The sequence below is a fragment of the Polypterus senegalus genome, chromosome 11, assembly GCF_016835505.1.
Source record: "Polypterus senegalus isolate Bchr_013 chromosome 11, ASM1683550v1, whole genome shotgun sequence".
NCBI classification, from domain to species: Eukaryota; Metazoa; Chordata; class Cladistia; order Polypteriformes; family Polypteridae; genus Polypterus; species Polypterus senegalus.
This window is the reverse complement of record NC_053164.1, coordinates 53,126,302-53,147,769: the sequence shown is the minus strand read 5'-3', so window position 1 is coordinate 53,147,769 and position 21,468 is coordinate 53,126,302. Positions and strand designations below refer to the sequence as shown.

Genomic DNA, 21,468 nt, shown 5'->3' with positions numbered 1-21,468 from the left:
TGCTCAAGAAAACAATCACGATTCCGCACCCCCAGGTGTAAGTCATAAAATATCAAAGATGTGGTTAGTTTCAAGCAATGTATGTCATCTCCTTACTGCTGCTAATATGAGACTTTGAATAAAAGGATTGCAAATATAAGTCTAATATTTTTACTGATATATTCAAGCATTACTCTTAAAAATTAAAGGGAATTGTATAATTAATTGCTTAAAAGGTCTATCTTTTGGCAGGCATTGTACACTGATTATAATTTAGAAATGGAACAGAAGACAAGCATAAATATGACATGTTGCATTTATAGCCCACCTAATTAAACTGTGCCTTCTAGCAAATATTTATCTTTTTTGTAAATTTATTTAGAATATCCAAATAAATCCAAATCCATTTTTTTTTCTTTTCAGAAGCATCTCCCCTCTTATTAAAGGGTCAGGAAGAGTTAGAATTAAACACAGCATCATGGTCCACTGGAAGCCACCATCCTTTTATAATAAAGATTTGGCTACACTTGTCAATTGCTGTGAAAAAGATTGCAAAGCTTCAGAAAGAGAAACTTGGCAAGGCAGACTTACATCTTGTGTGCTGTTAATTAAAGCAATGAAATTTATTCATATTGTTCAAAAATAATACTTCCTAATGCGACACCAAAGACATTGAAGTCATTTGTACTAGAAGTAGATACGTAAGCCTCTAAAACCCACTCATTTTTATCATAAATCATTTTTTTGAAGTGCACTCACAAAAATCGTTTCCAATTTAAAATGCCCTTAGCTAATTACCTTAGGATGACTTTTATGTAAAACGAATATGTCTTTAAGCTTTAAAAAATGATTGTTAGGAAAATTTGCCATGACACAAGTACGTTAACTTCATTCAGCTGAAAAGGAGCATGTTATAGGATTAATTTATCAGTTTCAAATAAAATTGACACAATATGGTTGAATATCATAACGACACTGTTCATAAAATAGCAGATGATTTTCATTGATGCTAATCATAATAGGATGCCATACAATAATGTTGCCAAATGAAAACAGTATTTTATAGAAGATGAAAAAAGTCTAAGCTCGGAGAAAAGGACATAGGTAAGAATAAATTGGAGAAGCATTATGAAAGGTTAGCTGTATTCTGACAAGAAAAGTAAACGTTTCACAGCATCACCACAGTGTAACCTTTACATAATAAAGGGAAATGTTACCTTATTAAAAGAAGAATATAACCACCATTAATAATTGGCATAGAGGAATGATTGTGCTTTAGCATCTTTCTCGTTTACATTTTAAAGTTTGCAATCAACAAATTCTCAGAGGAATTGCACTCGAAGGAAGGAAAGAGAGCCGAAACAGCAAAACTAGTAACTCCAATTCAATAAGATTAGTACCACCAAAAAAAGACTAGATTACTTGAAAAATATCAAGTGAGTTATTGAAAAATACACCTTTGCGGCAGTTAAAGAAAAATGGAGTAGCTCAAAGTGGCACAATCAGTTGTAATTTTCATTGATATGTGGTGGTGTATTCTACTGTCTTTTCTTAACTCCTCAAAGTACTCTTGGGAAAAAAATGTAAATTGACTTTACACATATTTATTTTAAATGGTGTATTAGTTCCCTGTTGTTCAGTTCCTTTGGATTGTAAGCAAGTTGACTGTACTGGTTATGATTTTGGAATTGCATATGTCAAAATAAAAATGGAAATAAAACATAATGATAATATTGAAGGGGTTGTTAGTGATCAGACAGCTTACCAGTTTAATAAAATTGTGAAAATAATATTTCTGAAAGCGAAGTTTTTCATTGTGGGTGTACTTAGTCAATAAGAAATGGTCACCTAATACCCGAGTGTGCAATTAAATTATTTCAGTTTTGTTCAGTTAACATTCAGCAGTTTGTTCACAGTTGTCTGTGAAAATATGTCTGATTACCTCAAATTAAGTTATGTTCACCTAATGCCTTTCCCTGTAGTTGAAGTAAGTCATTTGGACTGAGACTGATTTGCTTGTTTTTTGAGTGCGTTACTGTAGTGCAACAAAGACATCTTGGATATATTTATACAGGAAGAATTCCTCTCCCAAAATCATTAGTGCTGAACGTTGCCTATGCTAAGATTCTAATGTGCATTCTGCTGTTACGCCTGTATCTGTGCAAAGCAGGACAGATTGTGAACAACTACATAAACTCCGCTTCTTGGTCAGACTGTGGCTTTTATTTGCAAATGTGTTATTGTTGCTTGTAAAGCTACAGAACACAATAAAAAGAGCACTTTCAATGCAAAGTTCATAATGAAAATATCCAAAAATACAATATATTTCTACTTATAAATCAATTAAGCTGTGGAAGTTCATATTTTGTCAAGTACTTACAACCAAATGCTAAGGCTAAGGTTAGAATCTCACAAGCGTATTTGTGCTAAGGTTTGACGTGAAAGAACTGAGTGTGCATTGCCTCATCCCACTTTAAGAGTGGAGAGCAGAAGAAACTTAACTGAGCAAGGCAATATTTGAAAGGATCATTAGATTCAACATTTCAGATAAAACAGAGAACAAGACACTGTAGATCATCAAAGAATATCTTGCAAATTCTGATAAACATGAAAAACGTGTGTTTACACCGATATGAAAATCTCTGGCCAACACCGATAGCTGATTATTTAAAAAAAAAAAAAGCCAGATACTGATGCTGATACCAATGCCGATTGTTTGGTCGTTCTGCTGACATTAGATAAGTACATTTGTGAAAGAGTAATAAACGACATTTGCAAAATATGAAAAATCAAAGTGCATTGATTTTCTGATAGGAAAATGATACCAACTCTTGGCATACAAATAAACAAGAGCAGTCTCTGAGCTCTATAATTTTATAACTTAAATGCTCTAATTTTAAGTCAGTCACTTCAATTCAGTGTAGGCTGCATTAACATTAACTTAATAAACAAAATATTTAGTTCCTGAATTAAATATTTTATCATTTAACTGCTCACACATTTCCAAAACCTTTTTTATCTAAAAATTAATAACAAAAAATCTGCCAGAACTGATCATAAAATATGATGAATTCCAGCACATTTCTATTATGTTTTAACTAGTGTTTTCCCCCTGGTGTTCACAATTGTGCTTTTTGTTTCTTTTTGTTAATTTTGTGTCATTTATTTGTATTTATGTTTCTTTTATTCATTTTGCACATTTTTCTTTGTGTTTAGTGGAAATTGCCTCATTGATGTCCCTTGTGTTCTGTGGGTAAATCCATAAGGGGCGTGGCTACCTGTCAATCACTGCCAGGAACAGCCCATCATCCTATTTATGGGAGAGTCTTCCATGGTCCCTGGCAGTTCATTGCGAATGCACTGGGAGTGGAGTATTTCTTGTGTTTACTGTGCTTTACTTTGTGTTTTCCCCGATATTCGATACTATGCTTTGTTTTTTGATATTTTTGGATTCTGTCGTGGCACTGTGATTACTGATTCTTGAACCTCTGCTCTGTTTTGATTACAATTTTTAGATTCTGTATTGAGACTTTGTTTATGTGTTTTACCTTTCCTTTCAGGTAAGTCTTTTGTTCTGTTTGGAGCTTTGTGCCCACACAACCTTTTGTTAAAATAAGTCCTTTATTTTTATAAACATTTTTCTGGCCCTTTCTGATATCTAGTCAGGGTTTGCTAGAGGGCAATCGTGAAAGTGCTTATAGAGCCTTTACAGACTCCCCAGTTCATGACTGTAAAAAGCAATACTTTGAATTGAATTTTCTTTGGCTATCAAATGCTTGTCCTAATGATGGAGTTCCATTATCCTTGACCAGCACTAGAATTTGAGCCGTTCCTGACTGAAGCAGTTTTATTTTTCAGAAATTCACCATTTTTCTTAATATGCCTTGCCTTGTGGTGACCAATCAGATTTGTTGAATTGTAGTTTTTACCAGTATTCCCTCTTTGTGAAATTTTCACAGAGGTGAGTTTGAATATGCAGAATTTCTAGTATCATCTGCACAAACGCTAAATGTGCCCACACAGCAGACTTTTTCTACCCACTAAGTTTTGTTGCTGAAACATAATGGGAAATATTTTGGCATTGGGAATAATTGGCAGTAAATACTGGCTCATTTCTAACAATCCACTGTAGTATTTTCTATCTGTATTGGCCTACACCAATAGTGGGTATATATCTCTATATAGAACTGACAAACTGATGATGATTTCATTTTTTGATCAAGCTTCAGACCTCTGTGTTGGTCCAGTAGGTTGGAGCTGTGATTTAAAAATGGTGGCGGACTAAGAAAACAGTGTAGTTTTCTGCAAAACCTTTTGGCGACATGAATGTAAACAAACAATTGAATATGTTTCTAGCTATACATAAAATACATTTAAATTACACTTAATAACTTAAAATATAACAGCCCTATTATTATTGCTTAGTTGTAATAATATTTATTTCCTTGAGAACAATTAATTGCAATGGACTGGTATCTCTTCCATGATTGATTCTAGTTTTGCATTTGATGCCAAAGGAATGGGCTTCATATCTCTTAATTTATTCTTTTATGTGAAATGGAGTAGAACCATAGTATTTACCAATGTAGCATTCTTGTCTCGAATGAATGATATTTATATAGTAAATACCAAACAACTACACATTAATTGAGTGGTTTAAATAAAATATAACCGTTTAACTCATGTCTGAAGGAATCTAGAGAAAGAGGGATAATCTGCACCAAACCTATGAAGAAGGCTAAATATACAGAGTGATTAAATAAATAGAAATTAAATAACAGACAAATTAAAAATATATATATACCTCCATTGTTTCCATCAATTGCAACTGTTATATTTTGCTCGGTGGGCAGATCAGGACGTTCTTTTATGATGATCTTTAGGAGGTCCTCTTTATTGGGTACAACATTATATAGCTCTGTTCCCAGCTTCAGAAGAACATTGTCTTTGGGATCTTTAATGGGACAACTTCTTGAAACCTGGGGAACACCAGCCGTCATGACCACATCGCTGACTAATTGACGAATTGTATTGTATGATGGATTATCCTCAGTTTTCATCTGTAGGAATGATGAGCAGTCTTGACCTAATTTCTTCAAGGAAGATTTCTCATTGTCTGCCAAAGGTTTATTTTCAAGGATGTGTTCTGCAAACTTTGTCAACATTTTTCGGAAGTGGTATGCATTATTGGCATGCTCAGAAGGGTCAGGAGCTTTATAAACTGAATTTTTCACTGTTGAACTCAGAATCCCTATTCCAAATTTACTGAGGATTTTGTTGCCTGGGTAACCAGTGAGGATATCTTTGTCTTTGTTACTATAAGACCAGTACCAAGCATGGCCTCCCATGAACAATCCACCTCCTTCTGAGACAAATTGCTGGATTTCACAACAGTTCTTGTCACTGTATGAAGTGCAGCAGTAAACACTCAGGTCACTTTTAAAGTCAGTCAATGTGCACTGAAATCCATCATCCTTGATAATGTCTACTATGGCTTTTAGATTACTCTGGATACCAATCACACCATTGCGGCCATTATCTAACCATCGAAATGCATTAACAAGAAATGTCTTTAATGGCTTGTAGGACATAAAGCTCTCATGTGTTGTCACAATTACTCGACCACGGCCATAGGAAGCCCCAGCTAGAAAGGCTTGATGATCCTCGTCCATCGCAATTGGGAAAGCCAACGGTCCATGAACCATGACTTGGGATGCAGTAGCACCACAATTTATGTTGAAATCAGTGACATCTTTAAGGAGGAATTCCAAATCAGCTTTGTGATCTTTTCCATCTCTTGTGGAAAGGAAAGAAAAAGAAACATTATGTGCATATTTAAACTGAACCAATCAAGTTGGGTTTGTACTATTGAATGACAAATAATTGTTCCTAAGTAAAAAAAAAAAAGAAAAAAAAAAGCTACAAAAACATTTCTGTAAAATTATGATCTGAATACCATTGAGGGTTAGTAAACATTTACTTCATAAAACCTTATTTATCATGGGATGCTGACAGAAATACAATGTATGATGAATGGCAAGGTTATTAAATTACTTTTTGTCACAGCTTGTGCCAATCTCCTCATATGCATAGACGTGTGTGACCTAAGACATTCTCCTAGAAGGAAGAGATGAAGGACAGAGTACCAGACCCAACCTGCAATGGGTCATAAATGTCACAGAGACATAAAATGGGTCATTGTGGTCATAATGTTCATGCTGGTCCTTGCCAGCCACATGCAACTATGTGCAATATAAAGGTGACGCAAGGAGAATACAGGAGAAAAATGTCTGTTAGAAAGCCAGAACTCTGCCTCAGAAACTGCTGCAGATGTAATGGGCTAGAATTCAGCATTCTAAAGAAAATGACATTTCTGTGTGTTGCTTAGTGTAATTTGATTAAGTATCTCATCCACACATAATGTGATGATAACATAACTGTCTGCTTCCTTTGAAAATTAACGAGTTCTGGAGACATTGCTTTCTAATCAAGTACTTTTTGATAGCTAGCCACAACACCATTGTTGAACCAAAGTAAATGTGTTTACACAATTTGTTCTAGAGGGGGAAATTGGCTTGTACCATTGTTTCACTGATTGCCATGTTGATCTATGCAGAAACTGACGCATATATATATTTCTGGTAAAAGGAGAATAAAGTGGAACAGAGAAGTATGGTCTGAGACTCGGGAATGCTGCCTGTTTCGTTTATGCTTTTGACCATATCGCTGTGGCTACACCCTGTAGCAACAGTGAATTGTACCTGGCCTAGGTTCCCTTAGGCCTGAGGCCGGTAACACAGACATTTATGGGAAAACATAAGCCATAGGTAAATAACAGAAAAAAACTCATTCTGTTAATTGAGCTGTTAATAAAATGTCTTGTTTTGCAGTTTTGCCTCAGTGGTGCCGCTGCATAATATTCAGTTGACCCCAATTGATATCATAAAGACACTGACATAACAGAGTGTTGAAAGTGTGACAAAGGACTGCAGCCATTTATGATTCCAATAATTCCTTCAGTAATGAACATTAGTTGGTGGTGGACCTTAACTCCAATTAGTTTATATTCACCTCATTCTATAGATAATTCATTTGATTTGAGAAGAGGCAGAGCTGTACTTAGGCACCATGCTCTCCAGACTATTAGTAAACCTTGCATACTGGGATGAAAAGCAGAACCTAACAAAGGTAACTCATGCAAACACAAAGGAGAAAATATAAACATCACTCCCTGTTATGGCACCTTGCTGACTGTTCGTCTAATGGGGAGGATAAAATGGAGCTGAAATAGACTGGAAGCAGAATGCAGATCTTGATATATTACAAAATACATATCATAACAGCTGCATCAAATAATCAACACACACAACATTACTCCCAGCTGTTGAATAGAATCAGTGAGAGTGAAATGATACCATCATGATATCATACCTACTGCCGACATCTTTTACTAGATACATACTAAAGTAAATGTGTAATGAAATCCATGAACTAGTGTAGTTACTTAGTCTCCACATCTTAAAAAGGATCAAATCTCATAGTGGTGCAGTGTTAGCACTTCAGTTTCACAGCTCCAGAAGTGTGGGTTCTGATCCCAAACTCAGCCACTTTCTATGTGATGTTTGCACATTATCCCAAAGATTTTATGGATTTTTTTCAGGGAACTTGCTTTCTCCCACTGCCCAAATATTTACTTATTCATCCAAGTGCCATGCCTAAACTGACTAAACTAAGATGGTATGTTGATGTGTGTGGGAATCCCAATGTCCCATCATGTTATAAAGTGTTTTAATGTATAAAACTACATCCTTGTCAATAATAAACAGTTACAAAATGAAAAGGAATGCTGTCACATATGGTCAAGAGAACTCTGCATTCCTGTGAACATTTGAAAATGCTGAATTTTAAAAACAACTTACGATACTGCCAGCCAGTTTGTAGGCATTTCAGTGGGTGGAGGATAAACTCCTACATTTGCTTTATTGGGAGAGAAATGGATTCCACCAACAGAGATAATTTTGTTGCCAGGGAAGCACGCATATGGGTCTTGATCAGGATTAGCAGAGGACCAGTACCAAGCCTGACCTCCAATCAACAATCCACCGCCATTTTTCACAAATGCAATAATGGCGTCTGCATAGCTATCATCATAAGCAGTACAGCAGAAGACCCCCATACTTGGTGAAGGGCAATCATTGACCAAAACTTCGGCTCCAGTGTAATAGAGATTGTCAACAATGGCATTCAGACCTCTCTGAACACCAATCACTACATTTGGAGCTGTCTTCAGCCAGTCGATTATGTTCTCAATAAACCAGGCAAATCTAGGATCACTTAAGTATGACTCGTGACTCAGGACTACCATTCGGCCCGTCCCATACTGAGAAGCTGCAGCTAGGACCTGGCCTTTATTATTCATAACTAACGGAAAAGAGTCATCCCCTGTGAGAACCAGAGCTGAAGGAACAGCATCTCCTGTGAAGTCCAGCATCACCAAATTGGACATTATTGTACTGTAGGCAGTTTGACGGTCCATACTTGAGATCTGTAAAAAACAGCATAACATAAGTTCAGTAATTGATTAAAGTATAACTGATTTCTTTTGTAAAATAGTCTTAATATTGTTAGTTGGTCTGACTTTTCATTTTTTTATGTAGAAATTCAATATCCAGTGAAAAACTTCAAAGAACAGATGAAGAAACTGAAAATAAAATGTTCTTTATAAAATTAGGTGTTGGAGAAATATTTTAATCCTTTATCATATTTAGCATATAGTTAAATACATCCATCCATCCATCCATTATCCAACCCACAATATCCTAACTACAGGGTCATGGGGGTCTGCTGGAGCCAATCCCAGCCAACACAGGGCACAAGGCAGGAAACAAACCCCGGGCAGGGCGCCAGCCCACTGCAGGGCGCACACACACACACACCAAGCACACACTAGGGACAATTTACGATCACCAATGAACCTAACCTGCATGTCTTTGGACTGTGGGAGGAAACCAGAGCACCCGGATGAAACCCACACAGACACGAGGAAGAACAAGCAAACTCCACACAGGGAGGTAGATAAATACAGTGATGCTTCATACTTGGAACAATTCTGTTGTGTTCAGTTGTAGTTTATGCCAGAATGCTAGGGGGAGTTCTCATAAAATGTATATATATATATATTTTTTTTTTTTATTTTTTTAAATACATTTTATGAGAACTCCCCCTAGCGTTCTGGCATAAACTACAACTGAACACAACAGACTCTAACTTCAAACATTCGAACTCTAAATTCGAGTGAAGTTTGATCCAGAGTTTGAACAATGCTTCTGCGTTCAAACTGCATGCACAGTGAAAAAATGTGCACCCAAGTTGTGTCTTACTCTCGCTGTGAAAGCATCTTTTGCGCTACTCTTGTGTGTTTTCAGTGCTTTTTGTTGCTTTAATTTTGGTGTTTGCTGTTATATATACAGAACAAAGAGCAGCTTAAAAAATGATAAGTTAAAGACACGTCCACTACTAAGTGAAGCAGAAAGAGCGGCACGAGGAAAAAAAACACAGAAGCAATGGAGAGTAAGCAGTGCAAATTTGAAGAGAAAGGAATGTAAGCAAAGTTTAAGCGAAGAAGAAAGATCTGTGAGTCGAAATGCTGAAACAGATGGTGGTAATAGTGCGGAAGATGAAAACATCAATTTACAATATCTCACAGAATATCTACAAATTTTAACACCGTCTGGTCTCTCACTGGCCAAATTACTGTTGAAAGAAGGATGTATTGCAATGTTATTGTGTAATTTATGTATGAGTGATGGCCTATGCAATAGGACAAGATTACTTGTATTGAAAATTGGTAGAACAATTCTAACAAGTAAAATTTTAACAGGCGACAAGAAAGGTAATGTAGTACATATTCCACAAATAACATTAGATACAAAAGGAGATCTTGATATGCCATTTGTATTAAAACATTTACAGTTTCCTGTGAGAATGGCTTTTCCAATGACAATTAACAAATCCCTAGGACAAACATTCGAAAAAGTCGGTTTATTTATAAGAAAGAAAGAAACGATATTAACTCACGGCCAGTTATGCGTTGCATTATCACAATGTAAGACCAAACAATGAATCAAAATTCAATGCAATCTTGAAGAAAGGTTAATTCCAAATATTGTTTTTACTGAAGTTTTAAAGTAAAAGTGAACATAATGCATATGTAACAGTTATTAAGAAAAAAAAATGTATTTCGGGTTAATTAAAACCAGGATTAGCGAGCGAGCAAAGGGGTGCCAAACAAGAAAATACAATGATTTTCTGAATATATAACATCGATTTTTTGAATATATAACGTCAGTGTCAGAATATAGTAGAATAAAGTCAAAACTTTAATATATAAATTCATTCCTGAATATATAAAGTCATTCCTGAATATATAAAGTCAAAACTTGAATATATAAAGTCAGTGTCAGAATATATCAAATCGTTCCTAATTATATATATCGTCAAAGCCTGATTATAGAAAGTCATTCCTGATTATATAAAGTAAGCATCAGAATATATAAAGTCAAAACCTGAATATATAAAGTCATTGTCTGAATATATAAATCATTCCCGAATATATAAAGTTAGGACAATTCACAAATAAAATGGTCTAATTCCATTAAATATTCTCTAATTTCTGTGCCTGTCATTTTACTCGTACTAATGAAAGGTAAACTTCGACAGAAGCCACTCAGAGTCAATCGGGTTTGTGAGGTTCGTCCAAAAATGCGCCCATACAAAAAGAATAAATAAATATAGTGTTCAAAATGCTGGGCACATACATCATTTTGAAAACATTAACTAAACTGTGTTTCTATATATACATTTTTTTTTCTGAATCATTTTTTGTTAAGTTATTTCATTTATTGTATTAGGAAAAAATTGAGTTTACTAAAAATGTGCCTCAGTCGTTTCAATCAATAACTTTATATATAATCTGACTTTAAATTTAAATATTCAGGAATGAGTTTATATAATCCGACGCTGACTTTATATATTCTGACACTGACTTTATATATTCAAGTTTTGACTTTATATATTTGGGAAAAGTCAAGCAAAATGACACCTTTTATTGGCTAACTAAAAAGATTACAATATGCACGCTTTCGAGGCAATGCTGACTTTATATAATCAGGCTTTGACATTATATATAATTAGGAATGATTTTATATACTCAGAAACTGACTTTATATATTCAGGAACGACTTTATATATTCGAACGCTGACTTTATATCTTCAAGTTTTGACTTTATATATTCAGAAAATCATTGTAGAAGAATATTGTGGTATTGACAATTGAGGTAAAAAAGGAGCTTATCGCGAATCATAAAGGTACAGTAAATGCAACTTTAATTATACAGTATTTACATATTTTATTTATTTGTTTTCTTTTTTTAATTTATTATTTACAGCAATTACATTAATTCTGGTCAAGCGGAGGGTAGGTACAGTCCAACATCAAACAGCACTACAGTAATACCTCCTCGATCGCGGGGGTTGCGTTCCAGAACCCCCCGCGATAGATGAAAATCCACGAAGTAGAAACTATATGTTTTTATGGTTATTTTTATATATTTTAAGCCCTTATAAACTCTCCCGCACTGTTAACATTATTAGAGCCCTCTAGACATGAAATAACACACTTTAGTCAAAAGTTTAAACTGTGCTCCATGACAAGACAGAGATGACAGTTCTTTCTCACAATTAAAAGAAAGCAAACATATCTTCTCTTCAAAGGAATGCGTGTCTGGAGCAGAGAATGTCAGAGAGAGAGAGAGAGAGCGCGACAGAAAAGCAAACAATCAAAAGATAAATACGTGTTTTTGGGCTTTTAAGTATGCCGAAGCACCGCGATAAAGCGGCATTTTTTAGGAGCGTCCGTATCTTCTAAGCAAACAGCCTCTGTGCAAACAGCCCCTCTGCTCACACCCCCTCCGTCAGGCACAGAGAATGTCAGAGAGGGTGAGAGAGAGAGAAAAGCAAACAATCAAGCACCGCGCGGGAAGCACATCTTATATTATTGAGGAGTTTTAGTTAATATGTAATACATGCTCTGATTGGGTAGCTTCTAAGCCATCCGCCAATAGCGTCCCTTGTATGAAATCAACTGGGCAAACAAACTGAGGAAGCGTGTACCATAAATTAAAAGACCCATTGTGCGCAGGAATCCGCAAACCAGCGGATCGTGTTCAGCTGTGAGGGGAGAGCATCCCCCGTGTGGGGAGAAAAGCACGTGGCCGTGATATTTCTGGCAATCAGGAGCTACCCTCTAAAACACATGTAGCTCAGATCTCTCTCTCAAAAACATGAAATGTTATTCCTTTACAATCTGTAGATGATAATGTCTGTTGAACAAATAGTTATTGCGAGCTAAGTGGAGGCAAGATACGCTTCAACACATGGTAGACCAACTTAAAGACTCTCTCTTGGATTCGGCACAAATAAATTGGTATCGCAAGCAAAATATGATACTTAGCATGATAAGAGAAGCTGCAAACCTAACAGGAATGTTCAAGCAAATTATAGAAAAAAACCCGATCTAAATCCATTAAGTAGTTCTCTTATAAAAAGCGAACAGACATACATACACACAGACATGGATTTTATCTGTATATATATACATAGATGTTCTGATGAACTGCCTTGTCTTGCACACATTGTAAGAATTCATAGTAAATATGCTGTCATGGCAACCATTTCTATAAACTGTCCCTGCTGCAGTCCATCGCTCTTAAATCCCTCAGTTTCTTATACATTGATTCCTCTTGGCAGATTGATTTGACTTCTGTCTTCTTTTACGTTACAGCACCTCAAACTTTCTGCTTTTTTTTTTTTTTCAATAAGTTTTGTCTATCTCTCCTCTGATCTGTGTCTGATGCTTCCACTTCTTTACTTTGGATAGGCGATTAGATTAGGGCAGTGCGGGATGGCCCAGGACTGTGGTGGGCTGGCACCCTGCCCAGGGTTTGTTTCCTGCCTTGCGCCGTGTGTTGGCTGGGATTGGCTCCAGCGGACCCCCGTGACCCTGTAGTTAGGATGTAGTGGGTTGGATGATGGATGGCATGGACCAGGAGCTCTCACAGTGGTTGGATTGGTCAGTCTATTTTTAATGTTCACTTTTTAAATGTAGTTTTTGCCCATTTTAGTAATTCCGTGTTTAAAACTTGCAAATTCAAATGATAGTGGCATGATAGCTACATCTGAGCAATTGATTTTAGGTAACATAACATATTATATACTAACACTTACAAGCAAGAAAATTATCAACATTTGTTGAAAGACTAACAATATTTTTGTACTCATTCCTATTCAAGATAATTTCTTTGATATCCTCGTGTTTAGAGTTAAAGAGTATCTAAATTTCAAATCTCATTTTGATTCATGATGGAGCCTTCATGTAGCATTGCAATCTGTAAGTTGATTGGGTAAGTTTTGGGTGCAGTTTACAGGCAAGAGTGGAAAGGTTCCAGGCATTCTAGATCATTGCAATGATAGTCCATTGTTTGGAAATGGGATGGTACTTCTCTTGTGGTGAGGGAGCCAGAGGTTACATGGAATGTTGAAAAATATGTACTAGATAAGTCAGTTTCATATCTATATACAGCTGTGGCTATGGAGACCGACTTCTCGGTCAATGCTGGATTTTCTTCTACTGTACAGTTGCCTTACCAGAAAGACCCTGGGAAGGTATGAGAATACTCATAAGATTGTGGCTGGGTGCCATACAGTTGGAGTTTGCCCTAGTGGCTAAGAGACTCACCTGTATTCAGCACTGAGTTGAGAAAACCTTTGTCGTCAGAAAATCAATGATTCAGAGTATTTAGCCTTTTAAAGATACAACAGCGTATTTGTTCAAAAGGGTAACATCTGCAATGATTAAGATATCGGGATGAAGTAGCCTGTCTGATGTAAGCCAAAGTAATAAATTCTGTTTTGGTTTCTGGTCAACACTTATGATCTGTCTCACACAGTCAAGACCTTCTGCATGACTAAAATGGTAGATTCAGTTAATGGGGTTAATGAGGATGTGCCAAGATTGTTTATTTGAACAGTTTCTTCTAGAAAGTCCCCTTGTGACTCTTGAGGAAGATTATCTGGACTGATCTTGTTCAAGACTTCAGTATTAGACCCTGGGACCCATTGTTAGACATCTGTGATAAAGCAAGTAGCCAAGTTGAGGTAAGAAACTTTCTGTGAAATATTAGTAGGAAAGTCCCTGGGTTACACAATCCTCAGTTAGGGGGCACATATGGCTTTCTCAATGCATATGTGTGCTTGACTCTCACTCAAGTGGAATCCATGCAAGCAGTTCAGAGCCCATTTTCTCTTTTTTGAATATACAGTTGGAGATTTGAACCTTGAAAGTACCCCTTATGAGAACTACCTAGGAGTCATAGTGAAATCTCCATTTCTGCATCTAGACACAGTACAGAATTGATTAAGAAGGCTAATATGAAGAAATGTAAAAGCAACTTCCCCTTTAATAGCAGTATCAGTGTGCAGATAAACATAACAGTTATTTCACTTCTCCATATAATCTTCCTGCAGGTCGATTCACTTCTTGCATAGTGTCATTAACTTCTTCATTCCTAGGGAGAAGAAGCTTTTGGCTGCCCCCGAATCCAGGTCTGCACTGCTTCTTTACCTTCATCATCAAAGATGCACCTGGGACCGTGTAGAGTCTTTTGAAGTGGGACGAAGATGTGATAGTTGCACGGTGCTAGATCAGAGCTGTACAGGGGATGTGGAGGATGTTCAAATCGCAGCTGTTGTATTGCCTCCACCATTGCAGCATGGGGATGTGCATTGGCATGGAGCAGCAAGACTGTTTTTGACAGTATTCCTCTTCTTTTGCTGCAAATTGCAGGGTTCATTTTCAGGTTTCACTTCCTCTGCCCCATGAAATCTGACAATGGTGTGCTGTTCAGCAATGATGTAATCCCACAGAGGAGCATTCGTGTTCATTTGACCTTGGCTTCAGCTAGACTAACAGCAGAGCGCTGTGCTCTGTGTGTTCAAACTACCCATGAGCCATCATGAACGTCTTATATTGCATCAGCTTCTATCCATTGCAGTTACTGAGTTATTTTAAAATTGCATTTACTTTTTAATTTAGCTTAGACTTATAGGATATTAAATTATATATCACAATCTGCGAAGTGTAAGTCAGGAAGGTTATGCTTAAGTTATGTAACACACTAGTGAGGCCTCACTTGGAGCCCTGTGGTGTCCATATTACAAAAAGTAATTTTTTCTTCACATAAAATTTCCAAGAAGTGTGGGGGAGTGTAGGACTTCAGAAACTTTCAGATGTTGACTTCATTGAGATTAATAGGATAGACAAGCTTATTGCACTGAATGGCCTCTTCTTGTCACAATTGCACTAATGTTCTGTACAAAGTCTTACAAGTCTATGTCTCAGTGAGAGGTTCCTAAATGACTGCCCCATCAGTTTTTCCTTCTAAGCTTAGTACTGTACTTAGCTCTTTATGTTTGTCATTCAGAACTGTCCGCCTACTCTAATCTATATTATTTGTTCAAATTATAATAATAATAAATTTAAAACATGTAAGACTCTCTGTTAATGTGTACAAATATGGGTGTTAAAACAAAGAAAATATTTTTTTGACAGTGAGACAGCAGAACAGCCAGATGGAAAAGCACATATAAGCACACTACTGTATAAGGATTTTAGACTTTACAAAAGGTAAGGTTCTGTTCAAATAAAATATTAACTTACTTCTATTGTAAATAATGTGTGCAGAAATACATGTTTCATTATGTTGACAGGATTATGGTATAACTAAAATGAAAATTTTGAGACATTTGCACATTTACCTGTCTGTTATTTTACTTTTCTTCCTTTGGGTAATGTTTGCCAGCACTGTGTGTTTTAGAGATGTTTGGCATAGTATATACACTATAAATATTTGCAAGCACTATGCCAGCTTGCAAATTTGGGCAGGTGTTGTCTCCAGGTACACTTATAAAATCTCATGCAGCTTAAGCTGAGAGGAAACTTGGCAGCATCCCATCCAGGTTTAATTCCTGCCTTGTGCCCACTGCTGCAGGGATAAGCTGTGGTCCACGCACCCCTGATCTGGATTAAGCAGGCTTAGAAATGGATGGATGGGAGAATGTGTGTTGAGGTAAATACACTACAAATATTAGTATAATATGCAGCCAGCTTTGTATCAGTATGTTAGAATTCTGGAAGAGCTTAAAAGGCAAATTTAGTGTTTTTGCCATTTGAAATGTATTTATATGACAACTGCATGGCTTTGTAAGGCAAATTTGAGAGAGTTCCAGCCATCTGTAAGCAGTATACTTGGATGAAGAATGTTGTTCTTCATTTTTGCTTTGTGCCCTCCCATAACCTATCATCTATGGGGAAAGAGCATTCATCCATTATCCAACACGCTATATCCTAACTACAGGGTCACAGGAGTCTGCTGGAGCCAAAACCAGCCAACACAGGGCATAAGGCAGGAAACAAACCCCGGGCAGGGCGCCAGCCCACCGCAGGGCGCGCACACACCCACACACCAAGCACACACTAGGGACAATTTAGAATCACCACTGCACCTAATCAGCATGTCTTTGGACTGTGGGAGGAAACCGGAGTACCCAGAGGAAACCCACACAGACACGGGGAGAACATGCAAACTCCATGCAGGGTGGACCCGGGAAGCAAATGGGGAAAGAGCAAAAATATTAAATTTGTCAAAAAGTTCAATCTCCGGTTTTCAACAGATCTCGATGTTTTATGGTCCCCTGATACTGAAAACACTGTGTGTGTCTCTGTGTGTCATGGTCTAGAGCTAAAACAGTTGGAAGAAAAACTACCAAACCTGAAACATAGGCCTCTTATGATCTTATTATTAGTGTTTGAGGCAAATCGTGCAAGAGAAAGAGGCACTCTAGAGGAACCCTCAAATACCGTAATGCTGCGATTAATTATGAATTCTTCTTGTCAATTGCTATCGTACTGACCTCGATCAGCATCAGAGCGGTAAATAATTATTGAAATGTTATAGAATATTTCCGGTAACTTGGTTCATAAGGCACAAAACCTACTGACGCTCATGTCCAAATTTTTTATATTATTCTTCAGAGAGCTGGTAGAAGATGTTCCTGTTTTATAATTTATAGACTGGACTTGTTACACTTTTGGATTTTGAGTATGCATGTCTGACCTATGATTTGTGCTTGCCATCATCTATTAGATAGATAGATAGATAGATAGATAGATAGATAGATAGATAGATAGATAGATAGATAGATAGATAGATAGATAGATAGATAGATAGTACTTTATTTCTCCCAAAAAGAAATTTAGCTTTCACATAAGCTTATAAAATGTAGACATGTGATAACTAACAATAACAACAATGCCCCAAATACATTCAGAACAACTACAAAAAAATTACTGATGGTAAAATTTTCTTTGTAAAATATTGTTGAGACATTATGAGGAAGTACATCATTCACATTTTTTATTTTCAAAAAAGAGCATTGTTCCTTTCTTGCCTATAATTAATTTAGTTTTTATTTGAAGCTTTCAAAGCACATTTGAATCTTCATTCAAGGTTTTATTCCTCCACCTGTATTAGATACTCTGTCCTTCAAAATGAAATACTATCGCTATGGCGGACATAAGTATGAAATCCTGTTTTTCCTGTTTGGTTAAACTTGAACTCAAAACCTTCCCTTAACTTATTCAGGAGATTTTACTTCCCAGACATAATCACTATAGATGAAAATATTGGGCAAATGATGTAAAAAATAACTATAAACAGGAATGAATTAGAAATAGATCCTTACAATTGTAGTAATCACAGTCATAATAATATCCGTCCATCAATCATTGATCTTCTGACCGTCTTATAAGGTTAAGGTTTGTATCAAATTGTAACCTATTACAGCATTGCTTTTAGGTTAATCAGAAAGCCATTGTTACAGTAAGAGACACTCTGTGCTCTCTCTGCACAACTTCTTTTTCAAAACTTGTTTTTTTCTGGTCAGGGAAACAGAGGACTTGAGTCTAACTGACTGATTTTATTTCTATATTCTTCTGAAGCATTTACAGTCATATGCCAGCTAAACACATTCAGAATTATGGTTTCCTATAGTACTAAAAGCAATTTGTTGCAGTTCATAAAGGCTTCAAACCACATGAAAACATGGCAACTAAATATGACAATTAATTATCTGCTTATTTTTTTTTAAGTTCTGCACAAAAGCTTCTGTTTTGATAATAGGAAACCACCAGAGACAGAATGGCAGTCCATCACAGGCCATACACTCATATCCACAGGACCTCAACATTGGCTGTTTCATAGTTGATGAACAACCAAAGGAAACTTCTTTGGACTGGGAGAGTAAAACTAAGTAGCCAGGGGAAAGTCAAGTAAATATTAAGTAATAATAGTAATTATTAAGTAATATAAATAGGACATACCAATTTGACACAGAAAGTACTTTCATGAAAGCATGATCCACAACACAATCAAGTGCTGCGTTTTTTAGTACCTTGCAATACTGCCATGGATCTTTAATGAGTTAATTATTTTTTAGTTTACGTAACATTTTACTTTGCACTCTACAGGACAAAGATCCTAAAACGCATTCTAATAATAAAACCCCATTTCCCATAGGTAGTATAGTCACAGATTGGATCAAAAAGATATAAAGAGAAGAAATGTGTGTCAGGTATTGAAGAAAATCAAGGACTCAATAATATACAGGAGCAGCAGTGAGTGTAACCACCTCATTTTTGGTCCCTAGTTAGATTTTAGGCAGGCAGGTCTTCCATGTAGAGTTGACATGCCTCCTTCCAAAGACGTGTATTGTACACTTCGAGTCGTATCTAGATAACAACATGTAAGTGATTGTGTGTCAGTTCATATGTTGTGATGTGCAGCTGACCTACCCAGAGTGAAATTTTCTTTTGTTGCTCCTGGTACAAAGTTAGGCTTGTTAAGTACAGCCTATAATTAGATCATAAATAACAAGGAGATGCCCTGCGGTGTGCTGGCACCCTGCCCAGGGTTTGTTTCCTGCCTTGCGCCCTGTGTTGGCTGGGATTGGCTCCAGCAGACCCCCGTGACCCTGTAGTTAGGATAGAGCGGGTTGGATAATGGATGGATGGATGGATAACAAGGAGATGAAAGAAAGGAAAGACCCCGTAACTGCCTGTAGCCCTACATAAGTGAGCCAGAATCCATGTTTTTCTGCTGTTTAAAAAAGTATCATTAAATCACTATTTAGAAAAGTAACAAGGATAAGTGAAACCAGGTATACAGTTGACATGTCTTCATGATGCATTATCACCGAGCTTGCACTGTAAATCCTCTTACTTAAATACCTAGGTACAGTTTAAATATTTCTTCTAGGAATTTTTTTGTCCAGTAGTTTTCATGAAGTGAAATCCAAAATGATACATGCACACCAATCCATTGGTCATTTCTCACATAACTGTTTTGTCTCTAAAGATTCTAAGCTTATAGTAACACTAAATATGAATGTTTAATTAATTAATTAATTGACAGATATTGTTAGGTTAATCAGCTTCAAAATCTTTTGTTTTCCTGTGTGATTAAACAAATCTGTTTATTTGCACTCATTCTGTAATTAGTCATTTGTAAAGTTTTCACTTGCATTTGTCGTGCTCTGAGTCTGCACTCATTGAAGAGCGCTATACAAGGAAATAAACTAAATATACATCACATGCCATAATACTGCATTTGTAAAGTGTATAGAAATGTACTGCAGTACATAGTCAACCTGGCCTTCAGAAAATATATTTGTTAACAGGCTCAGATATCCAAACTTACTGAATGTAATTGCTTATGAAGTGTAAAAACCAGCAGTGAGTAAGTGCCCTTATGAAACATCATTTATCTATCGGCTCATGCATGAACAAGTTTGGTTTCCACCAAAGACATGCCTCCCTGTCAATCACATGAGAGATATATTTTTTTCAGTTTAACAGACAAGTGGAAAAAAAATTAATAAAATAAACTTACCGTTTTTTGAAGATCCCTGCAGCTGTAAAGGGGGAAGAAATAAGTGAATGATTTGTCTTGAGGGGGAGCCTACCTCAAATGCTTTTAAAGTAAACAGACTTGAGTGTATTTAAAACTTGTAGGTCTTCAACACACCTACTGCCTGCTTTTTGCTTTCAGAAGTCAGGGCGGTGCCCATGAGAATTAATGAAAGCAGCTCAACCAGTCAGACTGCATTTCACATATTTCTAGCAGCGACAGTTCCTAATGTGGTTAGACAAGAGACATGCCACTCACCACCTTGCTCATCTTGATTCTGGCATAGGCGGGGAACAGTCAACTTTCTACAGCCATCCTTAGTTCAATATTGAATTCTGTGTTGTCCAAACAGTCAAAAAGCAAACAATGATTCAATGCAAATGTTTATTAGCATTGAAATCTTTATCATATATGATAATTGACAACTTGCAGAATAGTCTGAATATTAGTGTTCAAAACAGAACCAAACGCACACTTTTATCGCGCTTAATATATTTTTTAATCTCATTTAAGGGAAGCCCTGGTATTGCTACTGCCTTATAATAAAAAGGCTAGGGTTTGAGTTGTGGATTTTTCCTGCGTGAAGTTTACATGTTCTACCCATGTCTGTGTGGGTTTCCTCCCACAGTCCAAAGACTTACAGTTTAGCTCACGGGTGTCAAACTCCTGTCCTGGAGGGCCTCAGGTTTTCATTCTAACCATCTTCTTAATTAGTGGCCAGTTTTGTCTGCTAATTAATTTATTTTGCCTTAGTTTTAATTAACTTGATTCAAACCCCTTAGTTGTCTCTCTTTCCTTAATTAGCATCCAAATAATAGTGAGACACAAAACAAGCCGCCACATGACCAGCTCACCTGCGCCCATCACACAATATCTGAAAATAAAGAAAGGCGATGGTCTCGGCGAGGTTGATGTCTCAGTTCACCAAAACATGTTGATGATTTTCTTAGAAAAAAACGAAAGATCAACAGTTTTCAAAATGTCTGCTGTGGCAGAATGAGAGCAACAACAGGCCATGGAATTAAATAATGGGTTTAATTAACAGCAAGAATCGGCTTCTCATTAAGAAAATGATTGGAGTGAAATTGGTTAGATTTTGAAGCCCCGATTCAGCTGTCGGCTCGTTTCACGTCTCATTTCTGTGTGGTTGTCATTTAATGAAGAAAAGAAACAATTCCGATGACTGAATCCTTAAAAACAGGGCTATTAAAATGAACCGATTAGGAAAAGGGTTAGAATGAAAACCAGCAGCCACTGCAGCCCACCATCCCCAAAGTTCAACACTCCTGGTTTAGTTGAACTGGTAATGCTAAATTGGCCTTAGTGGGTGTGTGTGTGTGTGTGTGTGTGAGTTTGCCCTGCGATGGACTGGCACCCTGTCCAGTGTTTGTTCCTGCCTTGCACCTTT

General features: G+C 36.6%; 1 protein-coding gene across 1 annotated transcript in view; it reads right to left on the bottom strand.

Annotated features, from left to right (window-relative positions):
* Positions 1-20,204, bottom strand: part of LOC120538983 (TRPM8 channel-associated factor homolog) — a 40,350-nt gene extending 20,146 nt beyond the window's left edge. The window contains exons 1-3 of the mRNA XM_039768637.1: positions 20,043-20,204; positions 7,899-8,524; positions 4,784-5,775 (exon numbers count right to left, since the gene is read on the bottom strand). Of these exons, the coding sequence (XP_039624571.1) occupies positions 4,784-5,775; positions 7,899-8,515 (1,609 nt within the window). The 5' untranslated portion in view covers positions 8,516-8,524; positions 20,043-20,204. The remainder of the gene's footprint in view (positions 1-4,783; positions 5,776-7,898; positions 8,525-20,042) is intronic.
* Positions 20,205-21,468: the final 1,264 nt, after the last annotated feature.